This window comes from Tympanuchus pallidicinctus, unplaced genomic scaffold (assembly GCF_026119805.1).
Source record: "Tympanuchus pallidicinctus isolate F22 unplaced genomic scaffold, pur_lepc_1.0 scaffold3, whole genome shotgun sequence".
In the NCBI taxonomy this organism is placed as follows: Eukaryota; Metazoa; Chordata; class Aves; order Galliformes; family Phasianidae; genus Tympanuchus; species Tympanuchus pallidicinctus.
Window position 1 is genome coordinate 2,334,078 of NW_026294747.1, and position 19,057 is coordinate 2,353,134.

The following is a 19,057-nucleotide window of genomic DNA, read 5'->3' on the forward strand; positions in this document are numbered from 1 at the left end:
TTAGGTATATTGATCATTTTAGGTTGCACTACTACATCTTGCTATAAACTGCAACATAACATTTTCTGTTACGTTCCCGTGATCCCCATTTTATTTCAGAAGCTTCATAAATTTCCTGCCAGGACACTCGTGGATATGTAATTTTATGTAAATAAGCCGGGCCACCTCTACCATGCAGTTCTGCCACTCATTGCTGATTCCCAATTTTCACATGAATAGAATTTAAAAAGTAACTACCTCAGTTTTTTAATTTAAGAAACCAAGGACCCCACCACTGTTGTGCAGCAGGTAGAAGATTTGACTCCAGAGAAACGTGCAGCTAAAAGATGCCCATAGAAAGTATGTGTATTGGTAAAGAAAAATAAAATATATCTACCAGTTACAGGAAACTAAAAAGATAGCCACGTTAAGAGTGGATTTTGCAGCACATCACCCTGTTTACATGCTCAATGCACTTAGGGGCAACACACATGCTGCTGCTTTACGTAAGTAAATAACCCCAACTCTGTGGGTATCTCTAGAAGCTAATGAGTTGTGCTAACACATTTTCCCATCCATTCCAGAATTTAGCATCCATCCCACACCCTCCCTGAACACATTACTCATAGAAATATTCAGTTCTCTATGGAAGAAAAGATATTAAAAGATCCAAGCATCCACAGAAAGTCATTCAATAAGTTTGTACGTATGAATAAAAAAAATGTCCTCTAAATAAATGACACGGGAGGCAATAAATTGACACGACAAGTAAAGAAAAGGCTAAAGCACTCCAATACCATTGAAACTGTTTTAATGTTGTTGCAATTCCATAATGCAACAATCATCAACTCATAAAAGACCCAAATACTTTAGAATTCACTTTAATTACTCCTTTGTACCTATTTTACAAAATAAATGCAAGGTATACTTAAAATCCCACCTCCCCCTAGATTTTATGTGCCTATCTTATTTATGAATATGAGAGTGTAAACTTAAATTCCTATTAAATGTTATATAAGAAAGAATGGTAAAATATTAACCTCTGCTTCAATGTACAGTTTCCAGAATCTGCCAGAACTGGGGAACTGGGCAACAAGGCGTTCATAGGTCTTCCGTGCTTTGTCTATAGGTTGATTCTAAAAATTGAAAATCAAAACAGCATTTACAATATTATGACTTATGTAAAGAAATATGCTGATTTTACTCCAGAACCAAATAGTGTGAGTGGACCATAGATAAGGAAATGTAATCCTATGTCACTAAACCTGTGCCTCTCGAATGAGAATGCTCCAAGCGTCAAGGTCATATGGATTCTCTTCGAGTTTCTTTTCAGCTTTCTTCACTTTTTCTGGGACATATTCAGCAGCCTAGAAAAATTAAGGAGAAGACATAAGAGATCACAGGTAGAGTTTCTCAAATACAATCCCAGCTAACAACATCAAGCTAATGACAACATTCTCACAAAGTAACATTCTGGATACCAGGGTTGACCTTGTAAAAGCAGTTGTTTCGGTAAGATAGAGTACTTCTACTAGATTCAGTAGTTAAATGAAAATAGGTCGTCTGTGATGATCCCATTCACATAAGCTTTACATGCACAGTTGTTACAAGTTACAAGTTGTTACAAGTTGCATGAATTTTGCATAAAATGGGAAATAATGTTCTAATCTGTACTCCAAAAAAGCTATTTATTTTCTGAACCCCATTTATTTTCAGGTATGTCTCAGCAGTCCCAAGTCACAGAATTTGTTTGCTCCAAGACATACTAATCAGAAGCACTGACTGCATTAATTATATTATTATAAAACCCTTCTCAAGAAATTTTATGACTTTACTCCATGTTTACGGTTGCAATATACCGTTCTGAATTGTGTGTGAGAGGGTGACTGATTACAGAATACTCAAAAAAAAAAGTCAGTTTTAAGATTAATTTCAAAGAAATCATTTTAATTCTTCATACTGAAATGCTAGATCTAGATCAGTACATAGCTGTGACAATGAAAAAGGTGATAGACAGGACAGAGAGAACTTCCCTACCAAAGGTTTCACCGCACACTCAAAAAAGAGGACAACTAGGCACATATATCACTACAGAGGTGCAACCTCCTATAAAATTAACAGGTATCACTGTAGCAAATACTATTTCTGTCGAGCAGACATTGCAAGAGTAAAAGTCCCAGCTATTAATGACTTCCACTATTAATTCCTCAGTGAAAAAATAAACAGAAGTATTATAGTGACACTGCAGGAAGGTAAGCTGCCAGCTAAGTGTTGTTACAGCTCCCTAATCACTAGCTGATATTAAAACAAGAGTAAGTTGGGGATAGCAAATGCTGTGAGCCCAAGTTAGCTACAAATATGAACTTCATATCACAGTCATAAGTGGATCCTCTTCTTCCCCCGTACCAATTTATTTTTGTTAATTATTACAGATATACTACTAGACAACAGTTGCTTACGTTCTCCATTGTGATTCAACTTCACGAAGTTACAGTATTTAGGAATACCTGTCAGCATTACCAACCATTCTGTCAGTCCTACCAGCAGAATATAATTCAAGGTATTTCCTTACAAAATACTAATTTAAGACAGTATTTTAAATTATAAAACAGAATTATCAAAAACGTTGAAGAACCATCATGCATAAAAAGGAAAAAAGTCAATTTCTTTTGTAGGAATTTATGTATGAACATCATTACTATTTTCCATTCAGCTTTCCTTGGAGCCCCTTGTTTTCAGGTTGCAGCTAATGCTGGCTACAACAAAGCACAAAAACCCACCCTACAACAACTGAAGTGTTTTTTGAAACACAGGGTCCTGTTCTGTAGTCACTTTTAAACCAAGCATAGAAAGGCACATTGCAGCCTCTTGAACAGTTTCACAGCAGCAGCTCAGCTGTACTGATGATGCATAATCATACACAATGTTGTAAAAAAGCTGTATTTAATGATGCATAATCCTAAGCAATCCTACGTTAGTTTTGTTTGTTTGAAACACCTTATCCATATAAGTGTAAGAAAACCTTCAGACTTTTATTTGAAAAACTAAAGGACTGATTTCCTAAATCAGTAAATATTCACTTGAGATCAGCAGATACAGTTATCAGGCAGCCATCTAAAACAAACAAAAGGAAAAACATAGGAGCTCTGCAGAACTGATAGATGAGATATGATCGGGGTTTTGAGCTGAACTGTTTTGGATTGCTTACATCTAACATCACAAGTAAGAAAACACCCACTCTGTAAAGGGCAGCAAGCCCTCCCTTCCCAGCCCCCCAGGTAAATTAAAAAAATATCTATACTTTATGAGACCTATCTGTGTTTCAGAGGAGCAAAGTGCACTGCAGGGAAACCGCTGCTCTGGTTATATCTCAACTGAAACAAGATGACCACCTTCAGAGGGCAGAAGCACCTCACTACCGGGACAGGCTGAAGGAGCTGGGCTTGTTCAGCTGGAGAAAAGAAGGCTGCAGAGTGACCTCATTGCAGCCCTCAGCACCTAAAAGGAGCCTACAAACAGGAGGGGAGTCAGCTCTGGGAAAGGGGAGATAACAAGCAGGACAAGGGCAAATGGCTTGAAGTTGAGGGAGGGGAGATTAAGGTTGGATGTCGGGGGAAGTTCTGTACTATGAGAGTGGTGAGGTGCTGGAGCAGCTGCCCAGAGAGGCTGTGATGCCCCGTCCATCCCTGGAGGTGTTCAAGGCCAGGTTGGATGGGGCCCTGGGCAGCCTGGGCTGGTATGAAATGCGGAGGTTGGTGGCCCTGCATGAGGCAGGGGGTTGGAGATTCATGATCCTTGTGGTCCCTTCCAACCCTGGCCATTCTGTGATTCTGTAATTTACACATAATCGCTCCTAACTCACTGGAGAAACCAATGCTTAGGCTTTCTAGAGTGGATTACACTGTCAGAGCATGCAAGTAAATGCATGTGTTAGTTACACATCAAATCTATGAGGGCTAATATCACCTGTAAGCAAGCAGTGAAGGGACCTGAAACCTTCAACCTAAACATTAACACGGGGCTTAGAGTTGCTGTTGAGCAGTTTAGGAGTACGTGGCTTTTAGCATGTACTTGGAAGTGCACTCCTTGCCCAACAACCACCATCCAACAGCGTAAACACCTAAATCACAGGGTGCCATTTGCTGCCATGATTCTGCCCCTACATCAGCATTTTTGGTTCCTTCCTCTCCTTACAACACACCTTACAACACAGTGAGTTGCCTCATTCTACAAGTCAGTTCAGGGAGTTCAGCACACACACACACACTGTTAGGAAAGCAGTTAACTCTCTAATGGGCTCAGCTCTCTGGAACAAGAGTCAGGTATGATGCAGAATACAAGATTGAGAAAAGCACAGGACTTGAGTTCTAGCTTAGATCAGCTTGAACTACTACAAAATCTAATTTAATACTAGCCTCTAACACTTCTTTAACATCTAGAAAAAACACTAAGAATTGTTGCATACAAGCTGGAAAAGAACTTTTTTTCCTTTTGATAAATACATGCAGCAAATCTCCTCTGTAATAGGTCACCTATCTCACAAACAATCCTTTGAAGGTCACTGAATTACTTCAGCACTCTGTTTGACTGTGTTTGTATTCATAACATCTGGTCGGATTCAGAGCTTCTATTACTTGCACACAAATAAATGGCTATGGATTCTTAGTTTCACAGGTATCAAGACCAGCAAAATCAGTCAGCTGTAGAAAGCCACCTCTGAATTCATAAAATATGCCAGAGGGAATAAGAACACAAGAAACAGAATGAACTTCTAATATTTACTCCAAGCTCTTTTTCAATGAGAACTTAACTTCATGCCTTACAACTGAAGGCAACAGTTAAAACTTTCCCTAGGCCTCTGAGAACGAGCCTCGTGACTCCAGAGCACGCTGCCTGAGATACACACACACCTTCTTCAAACAGTCACACAACAGAATGCATCCACTTGCTTAAAGCATCCTGCTGCCACAAGGGGTATTTCTGCAGTAAAAGGAAGATCTATTTCACCTGTGGCCTGTTTAAGATGTTTGTAGAAGATCTCATTGCACAATTGGTGGTAGTCTTTAAACAAGACATACAGGCTGCTGTGCACAAAAAGAAAGCAATTCCAACAGCTGTATCAGTCAAGTGGATTAATGTCTGGAAGGAGTTTTATGTTCGCTGTTGGAGGTTTTGACTGTTTGCTGTGGTTCAGCATAGCCCAGCTTGTAACACAGCTGATGAATCCAACTTCAAATGCATTACCATACAACTTAGCAAGCATTGCTGGTTTTCCAGTTTGGTTAATTTACAGTGTGGCTAGCCCAAGTTTGTTCCTCAAAGTTGAGTTGCAGTTATACATGCACAGAACCAGTTTGTAATTGCCTTCAGTTACACATCCAGTACTTCAGTACCTCCCAGTCACACCACACACAGCCACTCAGTGCAGAATAAATACCCAGCTGGACAATGACTCCAGAATCACACTGCACCCCAGGTCACCTTGTGTAAGCACAGAAACCAGGCTGCCTTTCCTCAGTTCAACAAACAGCAATGATAGCAAAAAGGAGGGTATTTCTCATAGACAAGACTTAAATCTATTTTTAAAGGTTTTTTTTTTTTTTTTTTTTAACTTCTATGCAAATTCAACCATGAATGCAATTTGGGAAGAATTTTTGCCCTTTAACACTGGGTCACTATTAGCAAATGTAAGTCAGTAAAGTATCAAATAATTTTTGGAAGAATACTTTTACACATGAGCCCCCCCCATGAACTTAACCTGGGCTGTTTTATATCTCTGTACAAATCAGAGCTTTAGGTTAAGAATTACTCTTATTCCCTCTTTCCCAAATGCCAGTGTTTAGACATTTTTCACTTTCATTTCTTCTTTGTATATCTGAAAACATCTGCAAAACTGAGTCCAAAGTCTCCCTCCATCCATGCTTGTTTTCATTCTATTTACAAGCAGTTCCTACAGTAACCATAAACAGTAACAGTAAACCCAGTTAAGTACCATATAAAATAACATGCTCATAGAGGGGTTTGATTTTTTCTCCAAATGACCCCTCCTGACATGTGCAACCCGCCTCACCCTGCAAAAATAAACTTTCGCTTTCATTATCATGTTCAGCAATGATAACCTTGTTAAAATGTTAACTATCTTAGCATTTACTACTGCACTTAGATTTCCAAACCCTGTACCAAACAGACATGAGGTATGAATGAGAGACGGGAGTAGAAAAGTAGAATCTGCCAGGAAGAAACCAGAACAAGCTGTTTTAGAGGTCTTTCCTACAGACACAGAGATAACACTGCCATTTTTTGCCCACAGTTCAGTCTTGGAACAGATTTATAAAGAATAACCTGCACCACAGACTGAGGCACATCTCGCAGTTACAGGAAGCCTTATCTGCTTGTTTGTAGCCATAGAAGATTAACCTAAGGCAGGGTAAAACAAATACCACATCAAGTCTTTATCTAAAGTTGATGTCTGGCAACTTGGGATTTATTAAGTGGATAAAGGAACTTACTCTGCCACAGCAGACAGAGGCAAGAAGAGAATTTAGGCCTTGTCTGAGAGTACAGGAAGCAAAATGAAACTAGATACTTTATGGCCCAGAAAAAACAAAGAAATGCACAGTTGTGAGAGCATACTCCTAGTAGCCCTGACAGACGAAGAGACTGAAAACAGCTCATCAAATAAAATGAGGGAATTTTATGGCAAACAGTAACAGCCTTTCAGTCTACAAAATGTGAATTTCTATTATATAAATGGTTGGTGCTCTAGAAACCAATCCTAGAAATTCTGTCTGGATAAACATCATGTAAACCTCACACCAGGAGTTCAGCAGAGACCTAACAGAAGACCAGACAACTGTTTCTGCAGAAATTAGTTTGGGTCCAACACAACAAACAGTGCTAAAATTGAAACTACTCTGACTCGAAAGGTAGTTCAAGCAACAGTGGTGGCTGCACCATATTCCCTATCCCACTCCCTCCTGCTTCCCTTCTCTTCTAGGCTAGCAATGCAAGCAGACAACCCCCACTACACAGCTTACGAGTTGCCCAACAGTGCCTTATGTTTTCACTGCCTTGAGGCTGAACTGTTTCAGCTGCACCACACCTGGTGTAATAAAGCCTCTGATACTCCAGCTGGGCCTTTAACCTTACAATATCTACACCCAACACTCTGTTCTTCCTTCCTGCATAGCCATAATTTTGTGCTTGAGAGACAGCATGGCTATCTGTCCTTCACTTGGCTCCTTTTGGAAACCCTCTCCAAAAACCCAAGGCCTGGGAAGCACGATGGAGACACCCTTGTGTCAGTGCTTGCACTAGCAGTTATTTAACATCAGCATCATACACTAACATGCACATCCAGTGCACAACATAATGAATGTTAACTGTACAGTCACCCCTTAAGCTGATAAATGACTGCCAATAATAACAGCACTCAAAATCCCAGAACCTGGTCATAGAGGCAACAGAGAAAGCCCTAAAGAAGAGCACCAGATGCACACCAACCTCTAACTTCAGCTTCTCACATTAAGGTACATTTAAAGCTGTAAAAATGTTGTGTATGTAAGGTCAGAGAGACCTCCACACAGCACTAGGTTGTGATATCTATCAGCTGCAATGTGAGTTAAGAGAGCAAGGCACAGCTGCCCCACTCCCAGCACTCTGTTGTTCCTTTTCCACCAAAAGCACTGCCAACAGATAACTGCAAAGAGAACAGTTAGATAAACATTTAAACTTCAGAAACACCTGCCCTAAAACACAACCAGTGGGTTGTTAACCTGAAATGGGGAGCCTCCATTTTGCTCAAAACACCAATATAAAATTATAACCTTGTTTTAACATTAGGAGTAAGAAACTAAAGTCTGCTAGGGTGAGAAAAATAACATTGCAGAGGACAACTCCCTCAAATGGACATAAACTAATGGAAGGAGCTGATTGTAACAAAGTCTGAAATCCTCCAGGAGAACAGAATACAGAGGCCTTCATAAAGAGCACAGTATATAAAAACGAAGATTCAGCTGAACCTAAAAAAAGCTTGATTTATTTAAATAGCACCCAACATGAAAACAGGAATCAAATTAACTTTCATTTTTTATTAGTTCTGCATAAAAAAAATACAAGCCATCTACTAAACCTCACACCCTGCGGGTACCACAAATAAATTGCCATTTTTTGAATACTGAGGCCCTCTATGATATGGCACCACTTTGCTACACCTATCAAAACTCTCCACAATACCTTTTATTTCAGTACACGCAGTCACTCCATCTTTCGCATATTAAGTCTTTCCTCACAAAAGAAAGTAAAGTCTTAAGGCAGCACTGACTCTCTTTTTAAGCAAAAAAGTAATATATTACACGTTACAGAAGTGAGTATGCTGCTTTAATCAAGTTTTAATTATACAATTACCTGCCAATGTAAATTCAGAAAAACAAAACAGACACAAAACCACTCACCACAGTAGGTAGCTTAAATGTGAAATAACACATCACAACCACCAACATTTTATTGTAACATATTCTTCCTGTGCTGAAGTAAACCTTTCTGAAGGACCTCTCACCTAAACAGACAAGTGTAATCGCTGAGCTGAGCAGCCCTGAGCATACAGAAGAGTAATGCATAGCAATTTCCCAAGGAGAAAGAAAATGACTATTCTACATTCTGAATGCTTCCCTCCAGAAGAGTTGCACCTTACGAAGAGTTCACCCAACACCCTTTTGCCATGCAGGCCCACACACAAACCTGCTTTGGAAAGAGACTTTCTTCCAAAACAAAACCTTCTGAAGAAGGGAGTATTAAGTCTGCAGCTAAAATTTAAGCATTTCTGCAGGCTACATGGGCACTTCACAGCATATTAACCACTCCTCCCTCAGCTGGGAAACTCCACCTGCATCCCTTGTCCCAAATAATGAGGCCCTAACAGCTAAAAGACTTATCTGTAAACAGGAAATATCTCACAGTAACACTACACTTCAATATCTGACACTGAACTGCATCTACCTGGAAAACAAGAAAGTGCATGTTCTAGTGTAAAGCCAAAGCCAAGACAAGAACTGCTCCCTCCTCAGTGAGAGAACACCAAACCCGCCCTCAAAAAAAAAAAAAAAAGTCCTTTATTACACGAGCACGTTTCTACAGCTTCTAATCTGCAGACGTTTAAACGCTTTCAGAGGAAAACGGTACCGTTAGGGAAGGAACCCAGAGCCTCGCACGTTAAACGTGACCCAACGCGACGAGCACGGCCTCAGCGCCGCGCCTCCAGCCCGCCCCAAGCTCGCTCAGCTCGGCGGGAAGCCGGGCAACCGCCCTGCGGCCCTTCCTTCCCCCAGGGGCTCGGCGGGGCGGCCATGTGTGCAAGGAGCCGCCCTCCGGCCGCGCCATCGAGGGCAGCAGTCAAGGAAGGCCACGTTCCCGCCGCCCGGACTCAGTGACGGCCCACAGGCCGCCCAGCCCCACACCTCCTCAGGGAGCGGCCCATGGGCTTCCTCCGCTACTGCTCACCTGCTCGCCGGTACCTCCATCACCGGACATAGCGGATTAAAACAGGGCTGGGGCGCTGCCGCCTTCGAACAAACTAAAATGCCTTTTAAAATCGCCCCAAGCCGCCACTGCGGGCAGCGCCTCAGCCGCACCAACAGCCACGGCCCGCAGCCGCGGCAGCCGCCAACAAAATGGCAGCTCAGCGCTACGGCCCGGCTTTCTGCGGGGGCGGGGAGGGAGGAGCCACGCGGGGCATGCCGGGAACGGCATGGGCGGGGCGAACAGGCGCGCAGAGCGGAAGTGCGTCACAGGGCGCGGAAGCGTATTAGGGCGGTGCGGAGACGGACGCGGCCCCTGATGGAGCTCTGAGGTGGTGGCGGGTCGGATCTGTGGCCTGGTCTCTGTGGCTGCTTCCCCGGCTCCGCTAGGGCACTCAGTCCTGCCGCGGGGGAGCCGGGCGTGGCGCCGGGGCATGTCCCGGAGCTGGGATGTCCCTGAGCTGTGAGTGGGGCGCTCCCCGAAGAGCGGCCTGGCCGGGCCCTGGGGCTGCGGCGGTCGCGCTTATGGCGCTTGTGGTGGACGTAAGGCGGGCGCCTTTTCTCGCCGCTCGCTCCCCGTCTGCTGGCAGGGCGCTGGTTGTCCGAACCCCGATGGATAGCGGGCAGCAGCTGGGATGGCTCGGAGGCCTCTAGCTCGGGGCCTCGTGGCGTGTTGTTCCGTTAGCTAAGCGTTGCTGTTTGAACTGTAACCCCCACAGTCTTGCCCTCGGTGAGGTAGCGCTAGCAATGTCCGCTTCCACCTCACGAGAGCTCTCGTTAACCGAGGAGGCGAGTTCGAGGGACAGGCTGAGAGGTCATCGTTTCAAAACATCTCGAGCCCCTAAAGCGACTTAATTCTACTTACAAAGTAACCGCCAGTCTGTCCGTGAGAGGAGGGCTGTGAAACGGCCGTTGCTGAGAAATAGGCTGCTGTAGGAAGCAAACCCATTGAAGGAGACTTGGCAGATACCGAGGTGAAAGCTGACTTCGCTGCCTTCACAACAGCAGCGTAAGTGTTCTTAAATTTGTATCATACAGTTGTAATTATGTAGAAATACTTATAGTAACCTGACGTTGCCCTTCTGTGTTCCTTTGCTTCATTTTCCAAAAGTCCCCTTGTTAAACTGCAGTCATGTGGAAAAAAGCAATAGGAAAAACAGTCATTACCTTTTCTTGAGCATGACCTAAAGTAAAAGCATGCAGAGGGAATGGTAAATGCCTATTTGACCAATCTGTAATATTTTTTCTTCTTGGTTTTGTGTAATTTTTATTTTGTTTACCAGAGATGAAATATGAGTATGTTTATTAGTCTGTTTTGATAAATGAGCTATGTTCTCAGGTTTCTTAGAGGATGATGACTTTGTGATACCAGGCTAACTTGGTTTCCATTGGCTCTTCCATTCCACAAGAATTACCATTTTGAAAGTGTTTGAGATTTAAATGTGTTTTCATCCGTAAAAAATCCTGCCTTTCTGATTCAACTGTGTTATATTGTTCCACTTCCCACTTAGGAACCAGTGCCTTATAAGGGATTACTTAATGCAATGCTCATGAAACTGCTCTTTAGCTAGTGTATGATTTATAGACATGCAGGGTGTCAACTGACTCAGTGGCCTTGGTGAAATTTTCATCTACGTCTTTGAATTTTTTTAAGCTACATATATTTCTACTTCATCTGCTCTTTTTTTCTTTTTTGAGGGACTGCTTTGTTCAGTTTCTTGAAATGATTAAGGTGCTTTTGAATGATGACATCACCAGTGACTTTCTTGCTCACCCCCTGGAACAAATTAGTAGAAAGGGAAATGAATGGTGTTATTGAGAGTCTTACTCACTCTTACTTCCTACAGTGCTTCTCCACATCCCCCCAAATAAATGTGTTGTCTCTTCAACTAGTTTTGCTCTTCATTTTTGTAATTCCATGCACAGAATGGGCCTTGGGCAAGGCCCAGCAGCTGTAAATACAGCCAGTGCCTGCTGCATTTCTGTCCAGTGTTGTGTGATAGCTTGTGTGAGCTGCAGCTGTAATGTATTAGTTGGAGAAAATTAAAAGAAGCACTAGCTTACAGGAAGAAAATTCCTTGTTAGGTTCTTGTTGATATGCTGTTCTTTATGACTTCAGCCCTGGTAGCTTGCCTTGGTTTGCAGTTAAATGTGAAGCTTTTCACACCTGAGTGTTAACCGAGGTATTTGTGTTCTCATATGAATCTGTGAAGAGGCAATGCAAAAACCTACATGTAAACAGCAAGTTGTATTTCAGAGTAACTTCAGAATGTTTCATGAGTGTAGGTTAGGTGTTTAGATAGAAAAGTATTAGCTGAGGTTCTTACTGACTGGGACTTCTATTAGGGCCTTGTGCAAAATCCTATTGTCTTGAGTGGTGTGTTATGGTAGTCGAGCCATTTGACAGGCTGATTTGGGGCTTTCCTGCTGATGGCGTGGGGCAAATAATGGGAATGCATCAGTGAAGCTTACCACAACTGCTTCACTGCTAATTCCTGCGGTGTTACTCAGGTGTTGTAACAGTGACTGTTCCTTCCTTTGTTCTGAGGCTGCATCACTTTGAGTGGACTAAGTGACACAGAGCATCTAGTCCGACCAAGGTAACTGCAGTGGTGAGGACATGATTACAGGCCTGTCTGCTGGAAAATGCTGCACTCTAATTTTCATATGGTTCATGGTATGAAAGCAGCACGGCGTTGCTAATATGTGTGATGCTTCCTGATTCATGCTCGATTCAGTAATTGATGGCAGGCTGTGAGTGAACTGCTGTGGGTTTTACTGCTTGGTAAGAGGCTTGCTGAAATTATGCATCAGAAATTGAAAACGATTGAAACTGAACAAGAATTGAAGACTTCTGCTATTCATATAGCAATTCAGTGGTGGTTAAATGTTTTCTCTAGGGAAAAAATGAACAAAAATTGCGTGTTACTTGAAAAAAAAACAACTAGAAGAAAATCAGATCTTAAAACAAATGGATGTTGAGCTTTACAAGGCCAACCATGAAGTGGAGCAAATCTGAAAGGTGGCTGCTTTCACAGAGTTCAGTCAGTGGTTATGGAATGGCTGCCATACGCAGCAAATTATCATGTGTTACTTGTTATGAAATCCCAGGTTTTGTGTAATCCTTTTAGCAGAACTCTAACTACTGAAAACACTGGCCAGAAAAGTTTTTCAATAGGATTAATCATGGTTATGATTGTCTGCTCAAACATAGAGAGCTCTTAACAGCTCTTAGCTTTGAACTGCCCCATTAATTTGTGTATTGGTGCTCCATATCAAGCTACCTGAGTGCAGAGGGGATTGACCTTGCTGCTCATCATCATATCACCCAAGTCTGTAGGTTCCATCACCCATTTTACAGGGTGGATTTCAGCATGGGTAGGGAGATGCTTACCTGGAAACTGAGAGACCTGGGCTTCCTGGTGTTGGGGCTGGTGCCAGGCCCTGTTGTTGTCTCAACTGAGTTCTGTAGGAGGTGAGCCTGTAATCTGTCTCTTGGCTTTCATAATTGACAACACCATGGGGATTCTCTGAGCTAAAGATGATAGTCTAAACATCTATTTCCATAGGCCCTAATTAAGAATAAATGTCATGTTTCTGTCAAACTGGTTTGCTCCCTGTTGACATCCACTGTTCTAGAGTGAGGTGTGTCCCTCTAATTGGTAGCATCAACTGCAAAGATGAGGAAGTAGAACCTAGCCTTTGCTAGGATTTTCTTGCACTCTGCTCTGGAGCTGTTGGAGTCTGTACTGAAGAGAGAAAGAAACAACCACGGGGATTTGGGTAGTGATGAGAATGTAACAGGGCTCAGCTTAAAGTGGACCTATAAGGGCCTTTCAGCTATCAGGAGTTTTAGTGTGTGAGACCATTTGCATCAGTATGTGATCGGTAGGAGCCGTGCCTGTGAGCCTGAGTAATATTCTCTTAAATTTCTTTCTGGTAATTTTCTCTCCCTGATCTCTGTGACAGGTTCAGCACTGCACTACAGAGAGCCATGATGCCACTAGATGAGATAAAGGTGCTGAATTAGGAGGCTGGATTAGGAGCTGCATGTCATTAGCTTAGACACATTCCAGCACAGGCGCTGTTGAGTTTGGAATAAGGAAAAGATAACTACATTAAAAAGGTGTGGAATCTGTTGCTGCTTTTGCATTGCCAAAGATAGCCGTCTTTCACTGTTAGTAGTAGTTTGTCTTCCTTCATTCTTGTTCTTCTTTTTCTCTTTTTTTTTTTCTGCCAGCCAGAGATGCTGGTGCTTATCCTCCAGATGGGGGTTCGCCATGAGGGAGGGGTCGTGTCATTAAAAGTGCCTGGGTTACAAGACGTGGAAACATGGCTTGTGTCACCTCATGGAGCTGCATGTCTCCTGTTAGCCAGGGAGCCAGACTTCACGTTCACAGACTGCTTTGGAAGTAAAAACAAAAAGGGAATTGATGACATGCGGTGGTAAATGATGTAGGTGAAATGCAGATGGAGTTTCTTCTGGGTAGGGTAGAGGAGTATGTCAGGTTTTAAAATTAGCTTGAGGGGGAGAAACCAATTTAGGAATTCAGTAATAAGCAGAAAACCAAGATGAATGGATTAGTGAATGATCAGGGTGCATAGTACAGAACAGTCATAGCAAACTGCATAGTTGCAGTACTACACTTGGGTAGTGTAATAAGTTGTTAGAATGATGTATTGAATTCCAGTTTTCCAGCGTGAATTTGTTTGCTTGAATTGGCTATCATTTAACACAATATTGCCTACTTTGTTTTTTGTAAGCAGCTTTTCAGCTTTCCAAGCTAAGTACAAATAATCCCCATTTAGACTGAGCAAGTTTTTTACTATTATTTTTTCCTTCTAGTGATCTTTTCCAGGTCTTGTTCTCCTTCTGTACCACTGCTTGCTGCTGTGGATCAGTACTGGCGTTCATCACCAGGGATTTATGTTGCCTGGTGGATTTTTTGGAAAATAAACTGTAGAGAACTGAAAGCTGGAGCTGGCTTTTAAAACTGTTTCAATGCTGGAAGTTTACGCAGTGAAAATAATTCTGAAGGTTGTTTAAGCCAACAGCTGGCTATCCTCAGAGGCAGGTTATGTTTTTTCCTGAAGATGTGAAGGCAGACATTTGTGGATGAACCATTTATAATGTGAGTGCTGTGGGTCCTCCAGGTCCCGAGTGTTCTCAGCATGTGCAGATCAGTTTGGGCACAGCGGGGCTGTGAGTATCACTGAGCGCCTGGAGGTGGGAGAGCCGGGTGGAATTTCTAGGCAGAAACGCCCAAGAAAGCAGGAAAACTCGAACTGTAGAGCAAAGCTCTACAAGTGGAGAACAGCACTGAGTGAAGCGGCTGGGCTGCGCGCTGTGGCGCTGGGAGCCGGGCGCTGCCGTGTTCCCGCACCGGGCCGCTAGGTGGCAGCAGAGCGCCGCGCTGCTCTCGGCTCCATTTAAGGGGTATCAGATTTGTCTTATTGTAGAGAATAGCGGAAATATGGAAGGAAAATATATCAAAGAATGATTATAAATCAAAGAGGGAACTTCCCGGTATTTTGTATAGTGGTTGTCATCCAGCAAATAACGAGAACAAAGTGAGGTGGGACAGAACATTCTCATCTGCAATTGGTGTCGTGTGCTTTCATCTACATCCAGCCTCAGTTGTTTTCTGGTGCATGTTTATGATGGTTGCAAAGCCTTTTAAACACACAGTGTGGACTGCAATAATTATTTCTGATATAAGATCAGTGAGACTAAGCTTGTTGTTAATTGTGATCACCAGAAATAATGCTGGAGTGCCTTGAAGATGGTAGTGATTAAATGCAACTAAGAATTGACTGTCTGGGCATTGTGTTACTTGCACTTAGACATGTTCTTCTTAGTTGAGTAACCCAGTTGTAATAAGATGAGGGTGTAAAAGTATATTTTTAAGACACTATATGCTTTTTTTTTTTATTAAATAAGACATTATATGCTATTAGTTGTCATAAATGGGGCTGTTCAGCCCAGAGAAGAGAAGGCTCTGGGGAGACCTGAGTGCAGCCTTTCAGTAGCTAAAGGGGGGCTGGAAAAAGGAAGGGGATAGACTCTTTACCCTGGTCTCTTGTGATAGGACAAGGGAAAGTAATTTCAAAATAAAAGAGGGGAGATTTAGACTGGATGTAAGGAAGAAGATTTTTACAGTAAGGTTGGTGAGGCTGGTGCAGGTTGCCCAGACAGGTGGTGGATGCCTCGTCCTTGGAGACGTTCATTCAGAGTCAGGCTGGACGGGGCTCTGAGCACCTGATGGAGCTGTGGGTGTCCCTGTTCACTGCAGAGAGTTGGGCTAGGTGGCCTTTTAGGGCCTCTTCCAACTCAAACAACTCAATGATGTTTGAATTCATAAGCACAGGACGTCACAGGTTTCCATCTCAGGCTGTTTTGGTTAGAGCCCTCATTGGCTGAAGTACAAATCATCTGCAGGCAAGAAGCTCGCCCTGCTGACATAAATTCTACCTTAGTCAAGTGCTGTGTTTGTGCAGCCTGGAGAAACAGGAAAGGTGGAACTGGCCAACCGGTCCTCCTGTACTCAGGGCAGGGAGGTTGCTATGCGACCGTACTGTTTGATGTTTTACTTGAAAGCTCAGCTCCAGGAAGCCGGGGTTTGCATGAAGAATCAATCAATCTTTCTTCTAAGTTTGTTTTCTCGTATTACAAAATGGAAATTGATTTTTGTGAACCAAGTTTATCATAATCCCTCAGAAACATAGAAGAAATGTAGGAAAAATCAAATTCTTGTGTTATTTGAATTTCTTCGTTTTAGGCAGGCTTGATTAACAAATCTTAATTACAGTACCCCCAGGTGCTGGCCTAGCAGTCATTGCCTCTCTCCACACTTAGTTTGTAGGCTGGACAACTTGATCCACAAAACATTCCTTGCCTCAGTCCATCTTCCAAACCTGCTTGGACTGTTGTACCTGCCTTAAGACACATCTCTTAATGCAGCTGCCATCAGAGTTCATGATTATCAAAGGTTATTTTGAAGAAATAACAAACCTTTCTGACTTGTGTGCAAATTCCCTCATACTGTGATCTTACCCAGCCTGGGTTCAGACCTGCATGCTGCACTTGGAATTACAGCTCTCTTTGAGCTCATCCCTGTGTAAATTTACCTTGGCAGATCACATGCTCTTAGAATTAAGGCTTATGTTTTTATAGTTATCCATAAAGCATTTGGGTACCATGGTGATTAGATCACATAAGCAGACAGTTCAATTTGCACTTAATGTAAGCTGGCGGTGCCAGGGTTCTTCTTGTTAGAAATCGAGCTTCCTGTTAGCAGAGCTGTGTTCTCTGGTAGAACAAGTGATTTCAGCTGCTAGATATGCACTGTTTTTTAGCAGATTAATAGGTACACAAAGGGAAGGAATTGCTTTTCAATTTGCTTCATTGGCTAACCTTGCAGTTAGCAGTGAAGTTGCTGCTTTTGAACCTCATAGCAACACTGCAGCTCAGCCACCACGTGGTAAAAGAGAATTTGTTTTGTAATTTTTTTCTTTCTAAATTAACGTGACATGAAATCTTAGTTAAAGGAAATGTCTCGACAGAAGTATAGGCAAAATATCCTTCTGGTCAACAGCATGAGAAGTGCTGCCTCTTCTCTGCTGCTGTAATTAGATATTGATTGTACTCGGAACAAATCTTTCATTACAGTTCATTTCATGTTACATTTGTGCATTTTTCTTTTTTTCCCTTTACATTATGTGGACAGTTTTAAAGTAATGAATGGGTGAGTGTACACTCCAGGAAAAGTCATTTCTTTTTATTAGTGTACTGAGGGCAATGGGGTGGAAAAAGAAATGTCCAAGAGAAGTCATATTTACATATTTGCTGCTCTTGTTCCAAGCAGTAATTTTCCAGAGACTGTCTGAGGACAATTCCTGGGGGGAAGATTTCTCCCTGATTCTGGTACGTGTTATCAATTACTTCTGGAGAGTTGCTGTGGCTTTGAGTGAAGCAGTTACAACCCCCACTGCTCAACTGCCAGACAGACCATGAAGTGCTCTGTGTCGTGTATTCTTACCCAAAATGTGACGATCCTGTGTTTAACACAAATTCAAGTGCATCGTGGCTTTTTATTATTTGTTTGCTCCCTGACCAGGAATGTTCTGCCTTTGTTTCTCACTGTTCACCATTGCATTACTGCACTTGCAGTAGTTTGGTCTGGTTCTGTTCCTTGAAGTGACAGAACAGTAGCAGTTGTGTATCAGAAGCGCACATCCGTTCCTGCATGAAATCTTGGTGCAAGCCAAACCTGAAGTGGTTGAACCCCAAATCCTTTAACAGTATTTTGTTCAAAATTAAGAGCATGGAAGGGTGTATGCATCCCATTCCAGGAGATCATGGCGGGGTTGGGAATATCATCAGTTCTAACGGGCTTGAAAACCCAACTGCTCATTGCAACAACTGTAGTTTTTCCAGTTCCAAGCGCTCTGCCTACAGTTCTGCAGCAATTTAGGCATCTTTGTTACAGAATGATAGCAGTGAGCCTTTGAGCTATTATTTGGATGCTAACGGTACCAGGGGACTCTCTCACTTGCTGTGGGGTAAACATACTTCCATCTAAATGTGCTTGTTACAGTATGTGCTCACATTGCAGAGTGTTCATGTACCCTGTGTAGGAATCTCTGGTCTATTGGGACAGAAACAGTTTGGTCCACAGGTCTGTGTCACAAAGTCCCGTGAAGCTGCTGCAGATTCTTTGTACTTCAGCTCTAAAACAGCTTCTGAAACTCCCACGCAGAAGCACTGCATGCTTAAAAAGCAACATCCTAGTAATTAGGTGGAACAGAATTCAGTTGTATGTCACAAAAAGACCTACTCCTGTCTTGATTATTGAAGAGAAATTAATTTCAAAAGGGCCTCCTTTATCTCATGATCCCCCCAGTAAACAGAGAAGCTATTCTTTTATTCTTTTGATTCTTTTCTGGTTCCTTTCAGGTGCAAGTTAGAAATAACTTGGGATACTTTGGTTCTGTTTCTCTCAGAAGCAGAGTGAGGCAGCTCTGTCTGCATGCTGGTGAGATTGAGGGCATGGCAACAGCGCAGAGATGGTCAACAACGATGTGGTATCATGGAAGAATATATTAGCCCTGTTGAAAAGCATGGGACAGCTTTCTTTATGGTTCACGTAACGAAGACAAATATTTAGGGAGTAGATAGGTGCTGACTGTGCGTATGTGATAGCGGAAGGATGGCACACGTAATAGTGCCTGGTAACTTATTTGCTCTTCAAAGGATGTGATCGTATGTGGAGAAGCTGAAAGACAGCAGGTTTGGCTGGTTGTGGTAGAGTAGTTAAAAGGCTTGCTCTAAAGGCTCTGGGTATGTAGCCTAGTTCAACATATTGGGGTATTTTTCAGCTGTATTTTTATCCTTGGCTTTTTGTTTCTTCCTTTCCTGTATGACTCACTTTTATAATACACCTAGATTACAATTACTGGCCGTTCTTCATAATAAGCCCCATTCCTTCCTTTTGCTATTCTCCTTTTCAGGTTTGGTTTGAAAATTCATAGGGTTATGAATTATTGATCTCTTCCACATTTTT

The 19,057-nt window shown here is 42.5% G+C and overlaps 2 protein-coding genes across 2 annotated transcripts in view; one reads left to right on the forward strand and one right to left on the reverse strand.

Moving 5' to 3' along the window:
- Nucleotides 1–9,696, reverse strand: part of CSTF3 (cleavage stimulation factor subunit 3) — a 43,898-nt gene extending 34,202 nt beyond the window's left edge. Inside the window, exons 1-3 of the mRNA XM_052695647.1 lie at nt 9,478–9,696; nt 1,245–1,346; nt 1,020–1,115 (exon numbers count right to left, since the gene is read on the reverse strand). Coding sequence (XP_052551607.1) covers nt 1,020–1,115; nt 1,245–1,346; nt 9,478–9,507 — 228 coding nt within the window. The 5' untranslated portion in view covers nt 9,508–9,696. The remainder of the gene's footprint in view (nt 1–1,019; nt 1,116–1,244; nt 1,347–9,477) is intronic.
- Nucleotides 9,697–9,776: 80 nt separating this feature from the next.
- HIPK3 (homeodomain interacting protein kinase 3) overlaps nt 9,777–19,057 on the forward strand; it is a 93,266-nt gene continuing 83,985 nt past the window's right edge. The window contains exon 1 of the mRNA XM_052695639.1: nt 9,777–10,503. The gene's annotated coding sequence lies outside the window, so the exon portion shown is untranslated. The remainder of the gene's footprint in view (nt 10,504–19,057) is intronic.